The sequence below is a fragment of the Taudactylus pleione genome, unplaced genomic scaffold (assembly GCF_031769625.1).
Source record: "Taudactylus pleione unplaced genomic scaffold, aTauple2 ptg000425l, whole genome shotgun sequence".
In the NCBI taxonomy this organism is placed as follows: domain Eukaryota; kingdom Metazoa; phylum Chordata; class Amphibia; order Anura; family Myobatrachidae; genus Taudactylus; species Taudactylus pleione.
The window spans coordinates 3,809,260-3,834,491 of NW_028284827.1; the positions used below are offsets into that span (position 1 = coordinate 3,809,260).

The 25,232-nt window shown below is 47.2% G+C and overlaps 1 protein-coding gene across 1 annotated transcript in view; it reads right to left on the reverse strand.

Moving 5' to 3' along the window:
• Positions 1-25,232, reverse strand: part of LOC148506110 (VPS10 domain-containing receptor SorCS1-like) — a 255,144-nt gene that overhangs the window by 139,458 nt on the left and 90,454 nt on the right. The window contains exons 6-7 of the mRNA XM_088447259.1: positions 20,815-20,922; positions 14,834-14,951 (exon numbers count right to left, since the gene is read on the reverse strand). Coding sequence (XP_088303385.1) covers positions 14,834-14,951; positions 20,815-20,922 — 226 coding nt within the window. The remainder of the gene's footprint in view (positions 1-14,833; positions 14,952-20,814; positions 20,923-25,232) is intronic.

Below are 25,232 nucleotides of genomic sequence, written 5' to 3' on the forward strand. Positions count from 1 at the left end.
ACTGGGGGCAATAATAGGAAGGGCCACTACAGGGACCACTGGATAGGGGGGGTCACTACTGGGAGCCTGCATCAGGGGGACCACTACTGGGGGCACTGCATGGGAGGGGGGGACACTACTGCTGGGGGCACTATATAAGGGGCTTACTGCTAGGGCCACTGCGGGGACCACTACAGGGGGCACTAGATAGGGGGGATCACTACAGGGTGCCTGCATAAGGGGACCACTACTGGGAAAACTGCATGGGGGGGACTACTGCTGGGGGCACTATATAAAAGGGCACTGCATAGGGGGGGGACTACTACTGGGGGCACCATATAAAGGGCACTGCATAAGGGGATACCGCTACTGGGTGCACTGCATTGTGGGGACTGCTACTGGGGGCACTGCATAAGGGGAAACACTACGTGGGGCACTGCATTTGGGGGGGCCACTACTGGGGGTACTGAGTAAGGGGAACTAATTGGACCACTACTGGGGATACTGTATAAGGGGCACTACTATGGGCCTGCATGAGAGGGACCACAACTGCATACTGGGGGTACTGTATAAAGGGTACTACTGGGGTTAAGGTGCATATAGATAGGAATGTTCAGTTTGAAAATAAAGGGGTGTGTCATGTTGTCACGCCCCATTTTTAAGTGACCACACCCATTTTTTGCCGCGCACGCCTTCGTCCCGCGCACATGGGGGGGGGTTGCACCCTTTTCAAATTGCCCTGGGCTCCAAATACCCTAGTTACACCACTGGCCGGGATACATAACATTATGCAGACACTGTCGTTTCTGAATGGTTTTATGAAAAACTGTCTTGATAAATACGCCTCAAATTCCCCCCGCCTTGGCTATGGAAGGACGCTCTTTAAAAAGAAAATAAATAAGCCTCAGCACCCGCCTCTGATTGTCTGGCCTTTTAAACTTGTAAATAAGTTTTCAGCAGCTGAGCGTAACAAGACAGGCGAGCAATGCGCTGCCTGAGCCCCTGGTGAGTTACATACAACTGCTCGTGTAAAAGTTTCCTATTAAAAATCTTCAAAATGTGACACGAAACCACTTTGTTATTTATAAGACACGGCTCCAATCCATCACTGCCAGGCTGTACACTATCAGCTCTGCCGCTCGCCGCTGGCAACTGCCAACTCACCATCAAAACGCTGACAAGTTCTGCGCTCCTTAAACATGTTCATGTCAGCGAAGGCAGAAATAGGACACGAGCAGGAAAATCCTTCTCATCTGGCTGCTGTGCATAGATGGGAATGATAATAACCATCAGAATGAACCCTAAGAGCTGCTACATCGCTGGTGTAATCCAGACGTCACTGCCGGGAGAGTCAGGGAAGTTTTTTTCTGGATAATCTCCTGCAGTGATCGCTCAAGAAACTTCTCCTGACGTGTCTGTGACTTTTACAGCAACTGATTTGTGCAGCCATTGATTGCATCTCCTAATTGATATATACTACTGTACTTTATTAATCCCATATAATTTATTCTTGCTACACTAATCTTCTCTCACCTCTAACTTCCCCACCTGTGAGGAGGTCTGTATTTAATAATCATCATTAATTGCTATTTGTCTGCTGGAGAGGACAACCCAACCATACCGTCATCCTCTCAGGCTCTCATCTGGTCCACTAGCTTCTTAAAAATCCGGCCCCTCATATGCACCACTTCCAAATAAATGCCTCCTACATGATTGCACAAGCAGCTACTAAATAAACTCCATTACTAAGGCAATGAGAGTCTTAGACACAGGCCGGGGTGTACTAAAGGGGAAATTGCGGCAAAACCCACATTTTCCATATGTAATAAGCAGTGGAATGCTTAGTCCCGGTGAGTAACGCCACCTCCGGGTGGCGTTACTCAATAGAAGCCTATGGACTTCTAACCGGGACGCTGACCCTGAGAGGGATTCAATCGGATCCCTCCCATCATCCCCCGTGGCCTTCTGCGCATTGCAAAGGACAGCTCTATCAGGGGAGCTGTCCTTTGCGATGTAAATCGCATTGCTAGGTACATACCGCGGTATGGGCGGGATGTACTAAGCATCGCATCCACGAATCGGTACATCCAGTCTGCCTTCACGTACATACCGCGGTTGATTACCACAGTATGGGGTCTATTCAGCAACAGTGACGATGTTGCCCAGAATATTATCGGGCAACATCGTCACGATATTTTATCAATTATGATAAAATATGTAACCTATTCAGCAATATTTTTAGCAGGGACAGCGGTTGCGGTTACACGCTGTCCCTGCGATGTCACAGAAGGGATTGATTGTTCTCTGCGCATGCACTCATGTGCTCCGGAATAGTCTCCGTCCTGGCTTCCCGGTGACCGCGGAGGGGTAAGTACAGCTTTAGCGACGCATGCACAGAAGTAAAGTATCGATTTGCTACGCCTGACATCGGCAGCGCTTGCGACTCACTATCAGGATCTAAATAACACATTTCCTTCCATAGAAGTAGCTGAGAGCGAATTTGTCCACATAAAACTTTTTCTGACACACAAAAGTAGAAACTTTCTGGATGAAATGGGTGAAAACGAAATGAAGTGAGAACTGTGTATCCTTTTTTTTTTTCGTGAATACTCCCCCGGTCCCCACCAAATGCCAAATTAAATGAGCTGCATGACCAATCTCCTCGCTAATTCCATCATTCACAGAATCTACTTTGTGAATTACAGATAACGGTTCAGCTTTACCTCTCCTGGCTCTGGTTGTGGGACCATGCCGAGCGGGGTAACAGAATTCTGTACCTGGGAGATTTGTTTACCTGCCGGTGCCAACACTCGTGCCTCTGGCTCTGACGCTACCCAATCCCTGTTACTGTTGTGCTCTGCTCTTAGGCTGTTTTCTGTCCCTGGGTCTCCTGTCCCCTGTGACCACCATCTGTGTAGGTACCTAAGGCCAATCCCTTGCAAGCCCCAGGAATCGGCTTTAGCCGGGCTTCTGTCTCTACGCAAGGTTCCACCACTGCTGCAAATAACTGCACATTCATATGGCCTCAAACAGGGCCATGGCTAGGGTAGTGAGGCCTGAGGGGTTTCCAATACCATTGGGTAATGATTAGAGATGACTAGAGAGACAGTCTGAATACAGGAACATATCTTCATCTCTTATCTCAGTTTCTCCAATCCTTATCTATTGACATAATCTGCTTGTAGGCTCTGACCTCAAATGTGCGCTCTCCACTGTACACCAGGTTTTCTCCTGGCTTCTCGTCTTCTAATAAGTCCTTACATCCTCTGTGGGCAAACCACTTCCCGAGATGCTGTTACACCACAGGAGCTCCCAAACGATCCCCACAAGATAGGGGGTTTCCCACTGCGGCACAGGGCTCACTTGTGGTGGAGGTGAAAGACTAAGGGTCTGATTCAAAGGTGGACGCAGACGCGGTTGCGGATGTGTCTATTGGCGGTCACCCGCTGCAAGTTTATGCAAATGCCGCTACAGAGTCCTTCCCTGGCCTATATCCATATGTACAAATGCGCAAGGGCTGTGACGCCCACTGTAAGTGCCGAAATACCCGATGGTACGTCTATAGATGCTGCCATCTGTCTCACCACCAAAACTTGCACCAGCCCTATGGCAGGGTCGGATTCTCCGTCTCGGTTTTACCCGTTGACACTCCCATAACACGCCCATCTCCGTATATCCGCTAAGCTGCCTCCCTTTCACCGGCACTTTTTCAAGACATTTCTAATTCCGCATGTCTCAATCGTAACAACACCTTTGTGCGTGCGCTCTGTGTAACGCATGAGCGCAGGTGTTTTTAAGGATTTTCGCGCATGCGCAGTCGCAAAAACAATCGCTCAGCTACGTGAATGTCGGCACTGCGTGGGACACAGGCCCTGAGACTGCAACGCTCGGGAGGCAAAACTGGAGTCCAGTGAGTTAGAGAGAGGAAAGCAGAGGGATATACTGTACTATAGGTGTGCTAGAATGACAAATGGCGTCACACAGGCGGAATCAGTACACAGTACAGCATAGGGTGGAATCAGAGCCAGTGACAGGTCATGAGCTGAGGATTCCAGGAGGCAGAATGCAGCGATTAGATAACTGTCAGCAGCACAATAATGAGGGTTTGACTGACATAGTATAATGATGAGAACAGGGAGAGTCAGCATAGACACACAGACAAGGCAAGAAGCTGTCCTACAGCAGAGACAGGAGCCCTGAGCGCAAATCCTGAGAAGGACGCAGTGGCTTTAACTCCTAAGCACGTCCTCAGGGACCTCAGGGGCAAGGCCGGCTGCTGTCCGTATATCAGTATCCTGAAGCTGAAGGCGCTCTCTCTCTTTCTCCTAATAGCACTGTAGCCTGAAGTTGGGCTAGCGTTTCACCAATATAAGGCGTGACGCGATGATTCCATCACAGAACACCATGGGTGGGATGTAACAATCAAAAAATAGGGTCTGACCTTGGAATACTGCCATCTTTGGAGGTTTAACGCGACCGCAATGCATGTTGCTTCCTATATGCATTAAAGTGTACCTTTCCGGAGCTTGTGCCCGATAGGTAAAGCCATGGGTTGGGTAGGGGATGTCGGAGCTCAGGATCCCATCGGTCAGAATCCCGACGCTGACATCCCGACAGGGTTAGGATACCGACACCTGCCGGTAAGTATCCTAACCCTACCCCTAAACCTAACCCACCCTCCCCGCAGCCCAAACCTAACACCCCTCGAGCCTAAACCTAACCCTCCCCCCACAACAGCCTAATCCTAACTCTCCCCCCACAACAGCCTTACCCTAGCCCTCCCCCACAGCCTAACCCCTAACCCTCCCCCCACAGCCTAACCCTAACGCTCCCCCTAACCACAATACGTACTGTCACGTTGCCGGCGGTTGGGATGCGCCAGGATTCTGAATGGTGTTGGGATTCCGGTGCCAGCGTTCCCAACAGCCGGAATGTCAACTACATCCAGATAGATTGTGTCCTGTGACTGTTCTATACAGCATTAATCACACACAGATTCCCAGTTATCATACTTTCATAACATCAGTGTTTATGGGGCTTGGTTACAATGTGTCACTGATGTTACAATCCCATAGGCTGGTATACAGGACTTTCTCACAGACATCGCGATAGTCCTTACATGTGCAAGAACCCCGGTTTGCGTATGAGCAATAGAGACCTGTGACATCTCAGCTCTAATCAGGATATAAATAGAACAACATTCAAATAAATCTACCAGTACAGTGCAGAACGCCAGCCTATGCAATGACCCATGCACTGTATTACCAGAACTCTGTACCTCTGCAAACGTTGATTAGAGCAAATTCTGCTGCTTTTCCCCGATCTGCGCAGTACTAGAATATCTGGCTGCTGTGATAATAAAGCAGGTTTCTCACACCTTCGTATCACTATCTTCTCCATTTAAACATGTTGGCTGATGTTATTTCCAGCTACAGTCCCCCAGGATACCACGCTGACCCCATAATTGTAACTGAAGACCCCCGCTATGACTAATCATGTTCTCTAATCCACTGGTTCCTCCGAGAATCCTCCCTCAGGGCCGATATTCCTCATAATGATACACCAGCTTTTTGTTATACTAAGCGACACTTCCTAATCCCAGGAGGTTGGTAGAAACTCTCGGCCCATTAAGGATTCTACATGAATTGGCTCGGTCATACATACAGTAAACGCCAATTATTACATGGTTAGATTATTAGCATTGCTCAGTGCTGAGTGTTCTTGGTAAGGGTAATTTGATTTCTGGCTAAAGGTGATTTTCTAACATGAAAAGTAAAGTGTTTTTTTTTACTAAATCCTTTTTTAAAAAAAGTCATCATTAATGAAATCCATAAAGTCTCAAAAAAAAAAAAAAAAACACACTGAACATATAATAGGAACACTTACAATGTATTTTTTTTTAAACTTTTGTTAAAACTAAAATAAAATAAAGTATCAGCGATTCATTTTGCCCAAAATGAATAAATTCTCCCGAATTTGCTAATTTGTCTGTGAAATGAATCCCATGGGAGTTTAATACATTTCTATCTGTGATAACTGCATTACTCCGGCATTATAACTACTGTAAGAGAAAAATATACTGCAATTTATCAGTAGCTATAACTTTACTCCTAACTCTTTGTTCTTATGGGAGCCTTATAAGCAGCACTCAGCTCCTGACACAACAGGGAGCCGGCACTGCACACCCCGTACCCGTGAGGTCACGACCATTTTGCCGGTGTACGACTTCGCCGCACGCACTACACTCCTGACCGCACCGGGTGTCACCCTGGGGAGGGACGCCACTGCATGCATCCCCATAAATAACTGATAATGTAAATGTGTGAAGGAGGATGTCTGTGTGTAACAGCTACAATGATAGGTAACTGTGTGTGAGACGGCCACGGTGATAGGTAACTGTCTGTGTGTGACAGCTACGATGATAGGTAACTGTGTGTGTGACAGCTACGATGATAGGTAACTGTGTGTGTGACAGCTACAAAGATAGGTAACTGTGTGTGTGACAGCCACGGTGATAGGTAACTGTGTGTGTGACAGCTACAATGATAGGTAACTGTGTGTGTGACAGCTACAATGATAGGTAACTGTGTGTGTGACAGCCACGGTGATAGGTAACTGTGTGTGTGACAGCCACGGTGATAGGTAACTGTGTGTGAGACAGCTACAATGATAGGTAACTATGTGTGTGTGACAGCTACAATGATAGGTAACTGTGTGTGTGACAGCTACAATGATAGGTAACTGTGTGTGTGACAGCCACGGTGATAGGTAACTGTGTGTGAGACAGCTACAATGATAGGTAACTATGTGTGTGACAGCTACAATGATATGTAACTGTGTGTGTGACAGCTACAATGATAGGTAACTGTGTGTGTGACAGCTACAATGATAGGTAACTGTGTGTGTGACAGCTACAATGATAGGTAACTGTGTGTGTGACAGCTACAATAATAGGTAACTGTGTGTGAGACAGCTACAGTGATGGGTAACTGTGTGTGTGACAGCTACAATGATAGCTAACTGTGTGTGTGACAGCTACAATGATAGGTAACTGTGTTTGTGACAGCTACAATGATAGGTAACAGTGTGTGTGAGACAGATACAATGATAGGTAACTGTGTGTGAGACAGCTACAATGATAGGTAACTGTGTGTGAGACAGCTACAATGATAGGTAACTGTGTGTGAGACAGCTACAATGATAGGTAACTGTGTGTGTGAGACAGATACAATGATAGGTAACTGTGTGTGAGACGGCCACGGTGATAGGTAACTGTCTGTGTGTGACAGCTACGATGATAGGTAACTGTGTGTGTGACAGTTACGATGATAGGTAACTGTGTGTGTGACAGCTACAATGATAGGTAACTGTGTGTGTGACAGCCACGGTGATAGGTAACTGTGTGTGTGACAGCTACAATGATAGGTAACTGTGTGTGTGACAGCTACAATGATAGGTAACTGTGTGTGTGACAGCCACGGTGATAGGTAACTGTGTGTGTGACAGCCACGGTGATAGGTAACTGTGTGTGTGACAGCTACGATGATAGATAACTGTGTGTGAGACAGCTATGATGATAGGTAACTGTGTGTGAGACAGCTTCGATGATAGGTAACTGTGTGAGACAGCTACAATGATAGGTAACTGTGTGTGTGACAGCCACGGTGATGGGTAACTGTGTGTGTGACAGCTACGATGATAGGTAACTGTGTGTGAGACAGCTACAATGATAGGTAACTGTGTGTGAGACAGCTACAATGATAGGTAATTGTGTGTGAGACAGCTACAATGATAGGTAACTGTGTGTGAGACAGCTACAATGATAGGTAACTGTGTGTGACAGCTACGATGATAGATAACTGTGTGTGAGACAGCTACGATGATAGGTAACTGTGTGTGAGACAGCTTCGATGATAGGTAACTGTGTGTGAGACAGCTACAATGATAGGTAACTGTGTGTGAGACAGCTACAATGATAGGTAACTGTGTGTGTGACAGCTACGATGATAGGTAACTGTGTGTGTGACAGCCACGGTGATAGGTAACTGTGTGTGACAGCCAAGGTGATAGGTAACTGTGTGTGTCAGCCACGGTGATAGGTAACTGTGTGTGTGACAGCCACGGTGATAGGTAACTGTGTGTGACAGCCACGGTGACAGGTAACTGTGTGTGTGACAGCCACGGTGATAGGTAACTGTGTGTGACAGCCACGGTGATAGGTAACTGTGTGTGACAGCCACGGTGATAGGTAACTGTGTGTGAGACAGCTACAATGATAGGTAACTGTGTGTGAGACAGCTACAATGATAGGTAACTGTGTGTGAGACAGCTACAATGATAGTTAACTGTGTGTTTGACAGCTACGATGATAGGTAACTGTGTGTGACAGCCACGGTGATAGGTAACTGTGTGTGACAGCCACGGTGATAGGTAACTGTGTGTGACAGCCACGGTGATAGGTAACTGTGTGTGTGACAGCCACGGTGATAGGTAACTGTGTGTGACAGCCACGGTGATAGGTAACTGTGTGTGACAGCCACGGTGATAGGTAACTGTGTGTGTGACAGCCACGGTGATAGGTAACTGTGTGTGACAGCCACGGTGATAGGTAACTGTCTGTGACAGCCACGGTGATAGGTAACTGTGTGTGAGACAGCTACAATGATAGGTAACTGTGTATGTGACAGCTACAATGATAGGTAACTGTGTATGTGACAGCTACAATGATAGGTAACTGTGTGTGTGACAGACACGGTGATAGGTAACTGTGTGTGAGACAGATACAATGATAGGTAACTGTGTGTGTGACAGCTACAGTGATAGGTAACTGTGTGTGAGACAGCTACGATGATAGGTAACTGTGTGTGTGACAGCCACGGTGATAGGTAACTGTGTGTGACAGCCACGGTGATAGGTAACTGTGTGTGACAGCCACGGTGATAGGTAACTGTATGTGACAGCCACGGTGATAGGTAACTGTGTGTGACAGCCACGGTGATAGGTAACTGTGTGTGAGACAGCTACAATGATAGGTAACTGTGTATGTGACAGCTACGATGATAGGTAACTGTGTATGTGACAGCTACAATGATAGGTAACTGTGTGTGTGACAGCCACGGTGATAGGTAACTGTGTGTGTGACAGCTACAATGATAGGTAACTGTGTGTGTGACAGCTACAATGATAGGTAACTGTGTGTGTGAGACAGCAACAATGATAGGTAAGTGTGTGTGTGACAGCCACGGTGATGGGTAACTGTGTGTGACAGCCACGGTGATAGGTAACTGTGTGTGTGACAGCCACGGTGATAGGTAACTGTGTGTGTGACAGCTACAATGATAGGTAACTGTGTGTGTGACAGCTACGATGATAGGTAACTGTGTGTGTGAAAGCCACGGTGATAGGTAACTGTGTGTGACAGCCACGGTGATAGGTAACTGTGTGTGACAGCTACGGTGATAGGTAACTGTGTGTGTGACAGCCACGGTGATAGGTAACTGTGTGTGACAGCCACGGTGATAGGTAACTGTGTGTGACAGCCACGGTGATAGGTAACTGTGTGTGAGACAGCTACAATGATAGGTAACTGTGTATGTGACAGCTACGATGATAGGTAACTGTGTATGTGACAGCTACAATGATAGGTAACTGTGTGTGTGACAGCTACAATGATAGGTAACTGTGTGTGTGAGACAGATACAATGATAGGTAACTGTGTATGTGACAGCTACGATGATAGGTAACTGTGTGTGTGACAGCCACGGTGATGGGTAACTGTGTGTGACAGCCACGGTGATAGGTCACTGTGTGTGTGACAGCCACGGTGATAGGTAACTGTGTGTGTGACAGCTACGATGATAGGTAACTGTGTGTGTGACAGCTACGATGATAGGTAACTGTGTGTGTGACAGCTATGATGATAGGTAACTGTGTGTGAGACTGCTACAATGATAGGTAACTGTGTGTGAGACAGCTACAATGATAGGTAACTGTGTGTGTGAGACAGATACAATGATAGGTAACTGTGTAAGTGACAGCCACGGTGATAGGTAACTGTGTGTTTGACAGCCACGGTAATAGGTAACTGTGTGTGAGACAGCTACAATGATAGGTAACTGTGTGTGAGACAGCTACAATGATAGGTAACTGTGTGTGTGAGACAGGTAACTGTGTAAGTGACAGCCACGGTGATAGGTAACTGTGTGTGAGACAGCTACATTGATAGGTAACTGTGTGTGAGACAGCTACAATGATAGGTAACTGTGTGTGAGACAGCTACAATGATAGGTAACTGTGTTTGAGACAGCTACAATGATAGGTAACTGTGTGTGAGACAGCTACAATAATAGGTAATTGTGTGTGAGACAGCTACGATGATAGGTAACTGTGTGTGTGACAGCCAAAATTATAGGTAACTGTGTGTGAGACAGCTACAATGATAGTTAACTGTGTGTGTGACAGCCACGGTGATAGATAACTGTGTGTGTGACTGTCACAGTGATAGGTAACTGTGTACGTGACAGCTACAATGATAGGTAACTGTGTGTGTGACAGCTACAGTGATAGATAACTGTGTGTGTGACAGCTACAATGATAGGTAACTGTGTGTGAGACAGCTACAATGATAGGTAACTGTGTGTGTGGCACAGCTACGATGATAAGTAACTGTGTGTGTGACAACTACGATGATAGGTAACTGTGTGTGAGACAGCTACAATGATAGGTAACTGTGTGTGAGACAGCTACAATGATAGGTAACTGTGTGTGTGACAGCTACAATGATAGGTAACTGTGTGTGTGAGACAGCTACGATGATAGGTAACTGTGTGTGTGACAGCCATGGTGATAGATAACTGTGTAAGTGACAGCCATGGTGATAGATAACTGTGTACGTGACAGCCACGGTGATAGATAACTGTGTACGTGTCAGCCACGGTGATAGGTAACTGTGTACGTGACAGCCACGCTGATAGGTAACTGTGTACGTGACAGCCACGGTGACAGATAACTGTGTACGTGACAGCTACAATGATAGGTAACTGTGTGCGTGACAGCTACAATGATAGGTAACTGTGTACGTGACAGCTACAATGATAGGTAACTGTGTGCGTGACAGCTACGATGATAGGTAACTGTGTGTGACAGCTACAATGATAGGTAACTGTACGTGACAGCTACAATGATAGGTAACTGTGTGCGTGACAGCTACGATGATAGGTAACTGTGTACGTGACAGCCACGGTGATAGATAACTGTGTACGTGTCAGCCACGGTGATAGGTAACTGTGTACGTGACAGCCACGGTGACGGATAACTGTGTACGTGTCAGCCACGGTGATAGGTAACTGTGTACATGACAGCTACAATGATAGGTAACTGTGTACGTGACAGCTACAATGATAGGTAACTGTGTGCATGACAGCTACGATGATAGGTAACTGTGTGCGAGACAGCTACGATGATAGGTAACTGTGTGCGTGACAGCTACGATGATAGGTAACTGTGTGCGTGACAGCTACGATGATACACTTTTTCATTTCTTTAGTTTGTTTTTTATATATGTAGCACTTTATACACATTTTATTTTAACCTCCTACTTATGTAGGACCTAACACATAGACTTTCTTCTTTATTGTTCTTTAACCCTCACACTAGTGTGATGCCGTGGGGCGGTTCTGCTGTGTTTGCCTGGGGGGTCCCGTGCCCTGTATTTGTTCCATTGGAGTGTTAGGGACGTGCCTTGTAGAGGTCACCTGTACGCGGTGGGCATGCCCATAATTATGGCAATTATTATGCTAAGAACCTTTTGGATGCAATTTAGCAGTATTATTAGGTTCAGCATGGTTAGAGTGTGCACTTGCATCTGTCTCTTTTTCTGCTTGCAGCACTACAAGTCTCAGCAGGTAGCACCTCACATTGTGCTTAAGGTGTGCAATCTAGGGCCCCTCCCTCTATGAAAACTGTGTACGTGACAGCCACGGTGATGGGTAACTGTGTACGTGACAGTCACGGTGATAGATAACTGTGTGTGTGACAGCCATGGTAATAGGTAACTGTGTACGTGACAGCCACGGTGATAGGTAACTGTTTGTTTGACAGCCACGGTGATAGGTAACTATGTAAGTGACAGTCACGGTGATAGGTAACTGTGTGTGTGACAGCCATGGTGATAGATAACTGTGTACGTGATAGCCACGGTGATAGGTATCTGTATGTGACAGCCACGGTGATAGATAACTGTGTATGTGACAGTCACGGTGATAGGTAACTGTGTATGTGACAGCCATGGTGATAGGTAACTGTGTACGTGACAGCCACGGTGATAGGTAACTATGTACGTGACAGCCACGGTGATAGGTAACTGTGTACATGACAGCCACGGTGATAGATAACTGTGTATGTGACAGCCACGGTGATAGGTAACTGTGTGTGTGACAGCCACAGTGATAGGTAACTGTGTACATGACAGCCACTGTGATAGGTAACTGTGTACGTGACAGCCACGTGATAGATAACTGTATGTGACAGCCACGGTGATAGGTAACTGTTACGTGACAGCCACGGTGATAGGTAACTGTGTACGTGACAGCCACAGTGATAGGTAACTGTGTACGTGACAGCCACGGTGATAGGTAACTGTGTATGTGACAGCCACGGTGATAGATAACTGTGTATGTGACAGCCACGGTGATAGGTAATTGTGTGTGTGACAGCCACGGTGATAGGTAACTGTGTACATGACAGCAACGGTGATAGGTAACTGTGCACGTGACAACCACGGTAATAGATAACTGTGTGTGTGACAGCCACGGTGATAGATAACTGTGTACGTGACAGCCACGGTAATAGATAACTGTGTGTGTGACAGCCATGGTGATAGATAACTGTGTGTATGACAGCTATGGTGATAGGTAACTGTGTACATGACAGCCACGGTGATAGGTAACTGTGTACGTGACAGCCACGGTGGTAGGTAACTGTGTACATGACAGCCACGGTGATAGGTAACTGTATGTGTGACAGCCACGGTGATAGGTACATGTGTGCGTGACAGCCACGGTAATAGGTAACTGTGTACGTGACTGCCACGGTGATAGGTAACTGTGTACGTGACAGCCATGGTAATAGATAACTGTGTACGTGATAGCCACGGTGATAGGTAACTGTGTGTGTGACAGCCACGGTGATAGATAACTGTGTGTGTGACAGCTACGATGATAGGTAACTGTGTACGTGTCAGCCACGGTAATAGGTAACTGTGTACGTGACAGCCACGGTGATAGATAACTGTGTGTGTGACAGCCTTGGTGATAGATAACTGTGTGTGTGACAGCCATGGTGATAGATAACTGTGTGTGAGACAGCCACGGTGATAGGTAACTGTGTGTGTGACAGCCATGGTAATAGATAACTGTGTACGTGACAGCCACGGTGATAGGTAACTGTGGGCCTGATTCAGAGCCGGACGCTCTGAATGAGCGCCCGCTCTGAATCAGGGCGTTTTTTGTTTTTTTTTGGAGCGTCCTCCTGGACGCTCGCATAGCTGTGGGTTATCACCCACAGCTTATGCGAGCGTCCATGATGATGGTCGCGATGGTTAAGACCATCGCGACCATCGGGCTTGCGACGAGACCCTGCGGTAGGGTCTCGGTGACCGCAAGCCCTGGAGTGATTTTGGCTCTATCAGAGCCAAAATCACTCCCACTAACATCACTAGTGATGTCAGTGGGGCCGGACCTAGACGGTAGGCGTTCCCATGGGAACGCCTCCGTCTGGTAGCCACGCCCCCGGCGTGGCCCCCAAAGGGGCGTGCTGTCACTCATCATCGACAGCACGCCCCCTTAGGTAACTGTGTACGTGACAGCCATGGTGATAGGTAACTGTGTACGTGACAGCCACGGTGATAGGTAACTGTGTGTGTGACAGCCACGGTGATAGGTAACTGTGCACGTGAAAAGGTAAAATGCCCAGGATCTCTTTTGTGAATGAAGTGTCAAATTTACTACAAGTACATGCAATTGACAAAAAGCAGACAGAAATTCTGTGTGTAGTACTGGATTACCATGACAACCACAGTCACATGGCACATGACATAGTGAGCAGAGATGCTTTGGAATGTCTTTCTGAGATCTATTTGCTCTGCACACTGTAACATCATCCCCCTCCCTTCTTCTCACCCCTCTGCCATCACATGACGTGAGTGTGTGTTTGTCACATTGTGAATATGCAGGTCCTGAGTCTCCTGCTCATCTTCAGGTAGCACATCAGCCTGGTGGTGTACCTGTGTATAATGGGCCTAATTCACTAGGGATCACAACTGCGAATGCTAATCCATTGCGATCACGATGCTGCCGCAGCACTACATATGGACGCCCACTTTACCTTACACGCAAGACTGCAAGATCATCTGTAACATGAAGTACCATAGCAGCCTGACGCACACTTGCACAGGCTCTGACCTTACTGAGGAATTGCTAACCTCAGCGCACGCTATGAGTACTCAGGCTGCGTATGGCATCACAGTGGATTATTTATGCACGCCACTGTAACGGCATTTGAACGCACTGGGGCGCTTGCGATTTGCTGAGACCCCCGTCACCACCCACAAATGGTCACTTCCTGTCAATCACTCTGCGATGGGTCTGTGTAGCCACTGCGATCGCAGTCCCGATCACAGTGGCTGGTTCGCACACGCACATGCGCAGAAGGCAACAATCGTCCGATTACGTGCGTATTCGCAGTTTTGTGTACGGTAGTGAATCAAGCTCATAGCGTCTTGCGAGTAGTTACCATATGGGCACATTATGAACTACAGCACTTAGAATTATTAAAATAATAATAATAGGCTTCATACCTGACTGTGCAGCTGCCAGGGGAGGTAGTCTTCGGGGTTACAACGCCTGTCAAAAATTGACTTGTAGTCCACCTTTACCAGCTGCCACTCAGACCGGTGACCGAAATGCCCAAAGACCCTGCAGCAAACAAAATAACTCCTAATAAACAGAGGCAGTCACACATCATACAGGCAGTGACAGCTAAACCATGCTAAAATGTTCCAGGTACTGAGATGAGATGTTCTGGCACCAGATGACGCCTGACGCACTTATTGTAAATAGGCCACAATATAATATGAGCACCCGAGTGACAGAATAATATGTCGCTAGAACAGGAGAGGCGCTGTCATTACAGCAACAATAAAGTACTTATAAAAGATAACACAAAGAACTACGCTACCATTATGTCCTGTGAATGGCACGCTTCAACAACTAGAAAAGCAATTTATTTATCCAACTTATTTTTTATTGGGACTTTTTTTTTTAGCAGAGTTGGATGGATTTTCCGGGTATAAAGTGTGGGCGCCTTGTTCCCGGAGACCTGCACTTGCGCAGTAGATTCTGGCGCAAATCCATAGTGCACTGCGCTGCCAGAGAGCAGGGGGCCCACACACCGGCTGAAGACCTCCTCTGACTGTGGCGTACTAGAAGTGGGGTTTCTATGTGCACCGGGGGCATTACAGTGTGTTTACACATTTGTGTTGCTGGGAGTATTTACATATTATACATTTTAATATCATATTGACAATTTTATAGGTAGGGGCTTCCACAAGATATTTGCCCAGTGGCCCCTACAAAGCTTAAACTGACCCTGGGGTAAAGGTCTGAGACACGTCAAAATACCCAGGGGCGTATCTAGGGCGGAGCATGTGTCCTGGGCGCTGTGGCAGTTCAGCTGGTCCCCCAGCCGGCCAGGGTTAGTGTACTTGGCAGTGGCCGGCAGGCTGTCCGCACCCACCGCCATTGTTTTTACTGTGCCATGTCTGTCCCCGACTCCCTGGATTAATAAGGTCTTTGAGGAGGCGGGGATGTAGGCACCGCCTGGCCAATAGAAGTGTAGGCATGCAGCTGCAGGGAAGGAGGCCACGTCATGGTTGGGCGGGAGCGGCGGGAGGGCTGGAGGCCATACGATACAGCAACCTGTATTACAGATGGCTGCTGCTGCTCTTGGCTAGTGGACCACTCCCTGCATTTCACCCCCCGGCCAGTTGCGTAACTAGGTCCGCACTACACAGTAAAACAAACACACCGCCGCTCACTGACAGTGATTGTACTACACAGCGGAGGGGTGTTTGTTTTAGCAGCCAATGAGAGTCAGTCAGACTGTCATTGGCTGCTGCACCCAGGGAGTGAGCTCCGCCTTCCGGCTCCCGCAGTGGGTCATGGCGTCTCTCCCATAGTGCCGAGCAGGAGGACGGAGGAGCATACGGCGGTGGGCACAGGAGCGGGGATTCTGGTAATTTGTTTTGTGTGTGTCTTTGTGCTATATATGTAAGGGGCACTACTGGCCGAGGGCACTGTATAAGGGGCACTGCATAAGGGACACTACTGTGCCACTGTATAAGGGTCACTACTGGGGGCACTGCATAAGGGACACTACTGGAGCACCCTATAAGAGGGCACTGCATAAAGGGCACTCTATAATTGGCACTACTGGGGCACTGTATAAGATGCACTGAATAATATGCACTACAACAGAGGGCATTGCATAAGGGGCACTACTACTGGTGGCACTGCTACTGCGGGCACTACTACTGGGGGCACTGCATAAGGGGCACTACTACTGGGGGCACTGGATAATGTGCACTACAACAGAGGGCATTGCATAAGGGGTACTACTGCAGTGGGTATTTCAAGAGGGGCACTACTACTAGGGGCATTAAGGTGCATATGGAATGGAAAGGAATGTTCCCAGAGTGACGAGAAACGGTGGTGTGTCATGTTGACACGTCCCCATTTTCAATGGCCACGCTCATTTTGGCATTTAATCACGATCTGCTTTTTAATATCCCCAAAAGAGCTTAAACATCATTCATATGTTCAGTGGTGTGTATTGTGTGTTGGTGACAGGTGTTCATGTTTGTTTGATTTTTTGTGCGTCCATTCCGTTTTTAACAGCGCTCATTCTATATGTTACAATCATTCTTCGTTTATAATTGAGCTGCTTTCTACATTATTACATACTAAGCGCAGTCCATTAAAACCATATTTATTTAATCACGTCCACTTTTTCATCGCACACGCATACTTGAGAGGGGGGCTCCGATTTTTAACTTGCCTTGGGCTCCAAATACAGTACCCTAGTTATGCCACTGCCCCGGGATCCTTGCTTTTAGGCACGAGAGGAGCTTTCCGGCCTGTGCCTGCAGTACCAGCCCTTACGGTCACATCAGCGGCTGCATTCTGTAAGGTAGGCAGTGTCACTACTGTGTAGCTGTGTATAAGGGCACCACAGTGTGGCTGTGTATAAGGGCACTACTGTATGGCAGTGTATAAGGGCACTACTACTGTGTGGCATAATGTGAATTGGGGGCACTATTGTGTGGCATGTGAATTTTGGGCACTGTATGGCATAATGTGAATTGGGGCATTATATTACAGTACATATAATTTAACATCTGGCTTTTTCAATGTATATTATGTGGATCATGGGGTACACTAACCAAACATATGTAAACTCATAATATAACCTAAGTAAACTTTACTATATATTTATATATTAAGTGCTGGGCACGCCCCCAGGAGTGATGAATTGGGGATGTGTCACAAAGACACGCCCCTCCCTAGTCAACCACGCCCCTTTTTGGGAGCGCGCATGCCTTCGTGTGTGTGCAGGGAAGCCCTACTTGCTCCTCAGCACCACGCCCTGCCCTCGGTCTGCCGTGAACAATCATTTCTATCCTATATTTATACTAACATTTTTTTGGGGGGGCACTGTTTTTCAATTTGCCTTGTGTGGCAAAAACCCTAGTTACGCCTCGGCAAATTCCCTAAAATTACAGTTTATATGTTACTGGTCACACAGTCAAAAACCCACGTGTCTTACCCCGTTGATAACCCTGCATGACCCACCTGAAAACCACAACTGATTATATTATAAGCAGAAAATATATTGTGGTATTATATTAAACGGTGTGATATGATCAAGTGTTGTTCAGCATATCTGAAATGTTAAAACAAAAACTATTATGTCCTATATATTAATATTTAGAGGCCATTCACACTATACTGTAAAATTCATTGTGCTGACTGTATACTCCTAATATACCTCTAGGTGGTGCTGCGATCTATGATCCAAACTTCAACAAACACCTAGGTGTCTATTCCGACTATTGGTCGAGACACGTCAGGTGGTCTCCCACGTGTTTGGGCGAGTTTGGAGTCACTGCTACAGAGACACACAGCGGTCCAGGGGCAGAGGTGCAGTGAGCTACGTCTGCAACTTTCCTGAACACTATGGCCCTGATTCAGACCCACCCGCTGCCACAGGCAGCTCGCAGGCTCTGCGGGCGTTTTTTTTTCTCCTGCCACTCGCAAAGCTGTGGGAGACCTCCCACAACTTGTGCGAGCGACCTGGAGACCGTCACGAGTATTGCGACCATCGGCCTTGCGACAAGACCCTGTGGTAGGTTCTCGGCAACCGCAAGGCCGAGTGGACTCCCTGCTCTGCGCCTGCGTTTGTTCAGCCACCCCCCCCCTACCCGCCTACAAAACGGGGCGAGCTGTCACTCACCATCGACAGCCGCCCCGTGTTGTAGCGAGCCCCACAGCGACTGAACTTCAGTCGCTCGGCGGGGATCACGCATGCGCACGCCGGACGTGGCGCATGCGTAGTGAGGAAACATCGAGCCGCTTGCGAGCGCATCTGAATCAGGCCCTATATTTGAGATTCTAATCCATGTCAGCACAGTTTATTGTGTTTTTAAATAAAATGTGTATGGTCTGGTTTTATGCTATGGAAGCCTTTTTATAATTGACCCACAGCTGTATCAGAGCTTCTATGAAAGGACCATTGGGTTTGAGATTAGCCTTTTTATGCTTGTTACAAATTACGGGTCCATTTGGCTCAAATTTATGACGTATCATTGTGATTTATTTAATACACTATAAGCGCTCCGAAATATATACAGTACGAGGGTGGATCAATATGTAAGGTAACCAAACCTTGCATGTGTGTAATGTTCTCTATTTCACACTAAATCCCGCCAGGCCAGAGCAGGTAGAGCACTGCTTACCCTCATGGCCATTAGACTGCGCCTCATATCAGTCATACTGTCACCACATCAGGTGTAAGATGGCGGGGATGGCAGAAACATGGTCACACATTGAGGTGAGTAGTGTGATCAGATTTTTGTGTCTAAAGGGCCCATCAGCAGCTGAAACTCATCGCCAACTCGTGCAGGTGTATGGTGATAACGCCATGTCACGGACACAGGTTTGGGTTTGGTGCGCCGCCTTTGATAACGGCAGGACAGACATTCAAGACGAGCAGCGATCCGGCCGGCCAGGAACATCCACCGCATGTGACAATTTGTGCCGCATTGGAGGTCTGATACAGCAGGAGAGACACATTCCAATTAGTGATATTGCTGATGTACTGAGCACCTCAGTGAGACCTGTGCACAACATCGTTCAGGAGCATCTGGGGTACAGGGAAAAGTGATCACGCTGGGTACCAAAGCAAGCAGGGGCGTATTTATAATGAGTGCCGGGTACAGGCCCATGGGACCCACATCGCACACCCTGCACCCATATAGTGCTATACTTACCTCTCCATGGTCTCCAGAGTGCCGGACTGGCGCTGGAGAGCAGCAAAAATCACAGGTAAAATAGCGGCGGCCATTTTCCCGAAGACTCACGCATGCTTAGAATCTGGCATTAAGCCAGAATCTACTGCTCTGCCAGAAAGTAGGGGGCCCAAACTGAGGCTGCACACCGACCCCCTCCTCTTTAAAAATGCCCCTGGAAGCAACTCACAGAATTTAACAGCACCCGTAGGCTGGGATTGTCTCTCGTGCACATGACGCGGTACCATGAGGAGGGAGCGCAGTTTCTGCACCGTATTGTTACAGGCGATGAAACGTGGGCGCATCATGTGACACCGGAGACAAAGCAAGTATCCATGACATGGTAACATGCATCGTACCCCACAAAGAAAGGCAAAACAGCTCCGTCAGCAAAGAAAGTCATGGTGACCGTGTTTTGCGACCACAAGGACGTTTCCTCACCAAGGGAGATACCGTGAATGCTGTCCGCTATTGTGACACAAAGAGCCGGATGCAGAGGGCACTTCATCAAAAATAATCTGGGCTTCTGCAAACAGGCGTCGCATTGCTGCACAATAACACCAGACCACACTCAGCCAACCGCAGGCATGAGTTGTTACGGCGTTACCATTGGGAGGTACTGGACCATCCTCCCTACAGCCCTGACCAGGCACCGAGTGATTTCCATCTCTTTGGACCATAGAGGAACCTGGGTGGAAGGAGATTCGCAACCGGTGGTGAAGTTCAGCCAACTGTCATGTCCTTGCATCGGGCGCTGGTTTCTTCTATGCCAGGAGAGACGCCTTGGTGTACCGTTGGAACAAATGCTTAGACAAGTATGGGGGAGAAATAATCTTTACCAAGGCCATACTATTGATTATAAGTATTTGCACTAGTTGAATAAATTTACGCGATGATAGGGCTTGTTACCTTATTTATTGAACCACCCTCGTATTAACCTGGACGCAGAACCTTCAGCAGATTATTGAAGGTAAGTATCAGCACCTTTTATCATTACTAAAATAACTTTATATAATACTGATAAGATAGAACTTGCTGGTAAAATCACTAAAATAGTGTTACATAGGTTAAGATGAAATTGTAGCACAGCACTGTAAGTAATCAGTTTCCCCTGTTACCCTGACACCTGTTACTAGAACAGTCATAGCACCAATACCCAATGGCCATTATCTAGTGGCAGGAACTTTACCAGCAAACGTTTTATTAAACCTTACGTCATAATCAGCGTCTCTTCCCCCGGCTCTCCTAAAACGCCGTCCACCACGAGAGGGTTGGATGTAAAGGAATACTTGCTCCACGACCTCCCTTCATCAAAACTTAGCCTGGAAAAGAAATTAAAAAAAAATAATAATTCAAATATTTTAATAGATTTGGGCCTTTAGTTCACGTTTTGAAAGTAAAAGTCTTCACTCGGTAGCAAAACTAAATAACACAGATGGGAAAGTTATGTAGCTCTTAAAATGTTCAAATTGCTTTTTTAATTGCAGTAATTAATTGAATTCATTTTTAAAGCTGGTGACGTTAATAGGCCCAAATAAAGTGAAAATTGCATTAGCAAACCTTACAGTCCTTTTTATTGCATATTATAATTTGGATTGCATTGTTATATTACAGGTGACATTAAATAAATGTATAAACACTTGTATCACATATTATAAATGCTGCTCATTATCACTTCAGTTATCACCCAGTGTACGGTATAACTCTCTACTATATAGAAAACAGTTGTGCAAATCTAACACAATTCTAAACTGTAGCCAGCACCACTCAGTGGGCCTGATTCAGACCCGCTCGCGAGCGCAGGACGCTCGCAAGTGGGTCGATGGTGACCTACTGCGCATGCGCACGACGGAGGGAGCTCCGTCGTGCGCATGCGCGAGACCCGGACTGCGACAGCCAAGCTGTCGCTCCGGGTCTCGCACCAAAGGGGGCGTGCTGTCGATGGTGACTGACAGCACGCCCCCTTTGGTGGGCGTGCCGGGGGCGTGCCTGCCAGATGGAGGCGTTCCCATGGGAACGCCTACCGTCTGAAGCCGGCCCCACTGACATCACTAGTGATGTCAGTGGGAGTGATTTTGGCTCTAATAGAGCCAAAATCACTCCAGGGCTTGCGGCAGCGAGACCCTACCGCAGGGTCTCCGTCGCAAGCCCGATAGTCGCGATGGTCTTGACCATCGCGACCATCATCATGGACGCTCGCTATAGCTGTGGGTGGTCACCCACAGCGATGCAAGCGTCCAAGAGGCCGCTCCATTTTCATGTAGGAGGGCCCTGATTCAGAGCGAGCGCTCTGGTCAGAGCGTCCGGCTCTGAATCTGGCCCAGAGTACCCACAGGCAGAGCCGTAACTAGAATTTATGGTGCCCTGCCCCCCCCCCACACTTCTATAAACCAGCACTTTTGCAAATATACCCCTAAGTCTGTAGTATCAAAACAGCAATTATTTTAAAGTCAAAACCAACCTGTTTCTGCCTTGTAAATTATTGCCACTTTAAGGGCGGGATGTACTAACATTGGCCCTGATTCAGAGCCGGACGCTCTGACAGAGCGCTCGCTCTGAATCAGGCCCGTCCCTCTTACTGTTTGAAGCGGCCTCCTGGCCGATCGCATAGCTGTGGGTGACCACCCACAGCTATAGCGAGCGGCCAAAATGATGGTCGCGATTGTCAAGACCATGGCGACCATCGGGCTTGCGACGAGACCCTTGCAGTAGGGCATACATGCCTACTCTCCCGGGAATCGCGGGAGGCTCCCGATTTTTCGGGTAACCCCCCGCGATCCCGGAAGAGTAGGCATATCTCCCGCATCCCGCCCACTTCCTAGTGAAGTGGGCAGGAGGTGGAGATTTTACCTGAAATTATCGGGTCCGCCGGGAAGGGGCGGGGCTAAATTAGGCAAATCGCGTCATATCGTCATGCCGTCTATCGTCTGGCCCCGCCCCCGAAGAGGAGAGCAGCAGGTCCCCTCCTGCTGCTCCCGGAAAGCTGCCCAGCAAAGTAGGTAAGTATGCAGTAGGGTCTCGCTGCCGCAAGGCCTGGAGTGCTTTTGGCTCTATCAGAGCCAAAAGCACTCCCACTGACATCACTAGTGATGTCAGTGGGGCCGGCCCCAGACGGTAGGCGTTCCCATGGGAACGCCTCCATCTGGGCAGCCACGCCCCCGGCACGCCCACCAAAGGGGGCGTGCTGTCAATCACCATCGACAGCACGCCCCCTTTGGTGCGAGACCAATAACGACGGCTTAGCCGTCGTTAATCGGGTCTCGCGCATGCGCACGACGGAGCCGCTTCCGTCGTGCGCATGTGCACTTGGGCAGCATCGACCCGCTTGCGAGCGCTCAGCGCTTGCGAGCGGGTCTGAATTAGGCCCATTGTACGGTACATCCTGCCAGACATCGCATCCCTACTGAAAGCATATGCACTAACATCAGTACCACAAAGGACAGCTCTTCCGATAAGAGCTGTCCTTTGCGATCAGCGCCGCACTCGGGAGTCCATCTGCACATGCGCATTCAATATGCGGATTGTACTAAATAGAGCCCATAAAACTTACACATGTACCAACAATGTTCCCAAAACTGATCATAAGACCTCAGTCTAACAGACCTATTAATTGGTTAGTCCATGGTGCTCCCCAGAGTCTGTTTACAGCATATAAACCAAAAATAGAGAAAAAGAAGGACTCTTTGTGGGGGCACACAGTGGGTATAGAGATTGGCCTGTACCGCCTTATAAAAATTTACTTTTATTTTGCAAATATACTTAAGAAAGGTGAGCAACTAAAAGCCAATAAACAAACATACAAACAAACAATATATATTTATCCCATCTGGGTTGTAGAAGCCAGGCGAAATGATACTAGGAAAGTTGACAAAAATTAAGTGCTGAAAGCCACAAAGTATTGTATCGCCAATTAATCACAGTCTAGGCATGTTACATCAAATGGTTAATTACAGTAGATGCATATATATCTCATGATGTGATAATTCACAATTGTTGTTATAGGACAAAGAACTATGGGCCTCATTTACTAACGAGTTTTATCACCAAAATGAGTGATAAATGTCACTGTGTATGATAAATGGTGATCCAGCCAATCAGCTCCCAACTGTCACCTGTTAGAAAAGTGACAGTTGGGAGCTGATTGGCTGGATCACCATTTATCATACACAGTGACATTTATCACTCATTTTGGTGATAAAACTCGTTAGTAAATGGGGGCCTATATGCTTATGCCTGCATGCACTTTAGGTTATATATACTCAGAAATAGGGAAGGTTGTAAATATCCAATACTTCATATAATTATGTATATGGTGAACCTAATGATTACGTGGTGCGACACCAACAATAAGTATTGCTAGTCATGTGTACCACATAAGTAAACTCAATAAACACAGCAGAACAAATAATCTGGACCTTACTCGTTATTGAATATTCAATCATATATTGCATGCTAGTTGCAATTATTGCTGGTCTTTTGCATTAAATATTGCATTTGCGTAATAATATTTCTAGAGGTGAAAAATCAAAACAGTCCATTGTCCCTCTCATAATAGTTATGATATTCTGCAGTGTGATAATATTCCAGCAGTGTGTATGGTAAGATAGAAAAAGTAGCTGACAGGACTAGTGGCCGTCTGCAGGGCCGGATTGAGGGCCACATGGGCCTGGAGCTGAAAATGACCAAAGGGCCTATTATGAGAAGCAAAGGGGGTATGACCAGTGCTGTGCGGGTGTGCCCAGTGCCATGTGGGCGTGTACCCCCTATACTCTCAGCCCCAAAGTCTCCCTAAATATGTAAAAGAAAAAAAATCCTTCATTTTGTGAGTTAAATAGAAATACAATTTTACTACTTATGATTTATGGCTGACCGTGTGGAGAGCAGATGGCCAGTCAACATCATGTTGTCATGACAATGGGCCTATTTTTATGTGGAGGCCTGGAGCTGTAGCTCCATCCGCCCCATTGTTAATCTGGCCCTGGCCGTCTGCCCTGATGCGCTAGGCAGTGCAGGGGGTGTACGCCACTCACCTGGTCAGCAGGCAGTCCAGAAGCACAGTCCGTCTCTTTCCACTTTATCTTTCTCCAAGCTTTGATACATCTCCCCCTAATTTTCTTCCCAACAATGTATTGGATCCAATGTTACGTCTGCTAAACCAATTTTTCTCAGAAATTGGGCTTTGGAGGCCACCGTTAATCATCTAATTATGTGTCATTTATAATAAATGATGTTACACTAGAAGATACATTATATAAAACCATTGTTTGAAAAATTTGTCCCGAAGTCTTCACACTCTTTAAATGCTCAGGTGTCTATTTACTAAGCAGTGTTAGGAGCCAGAGTGAAAAGTGATAAGAAAGTGATAAGGTGCCAGCCAATCAGCTCCCAACTGTCATTTTTCAAACACAGCCTGTGAGATGACAGTTAGGAGCTGATTGGCTGGCACCTTATCACTTTCTTATCACTTTTCACTCTGTCTCCTAACACCGCTTAGTAAATAGACCCCTAAGTCATATGACGGTATTTTATTTTTCATTTTTCATTTTCACTTTAGGTTCATGGCCTCCTCCATATTAGCTGTTATATTATATTATTATACCTTATATTATGCCATATTAAGGACCACAACACT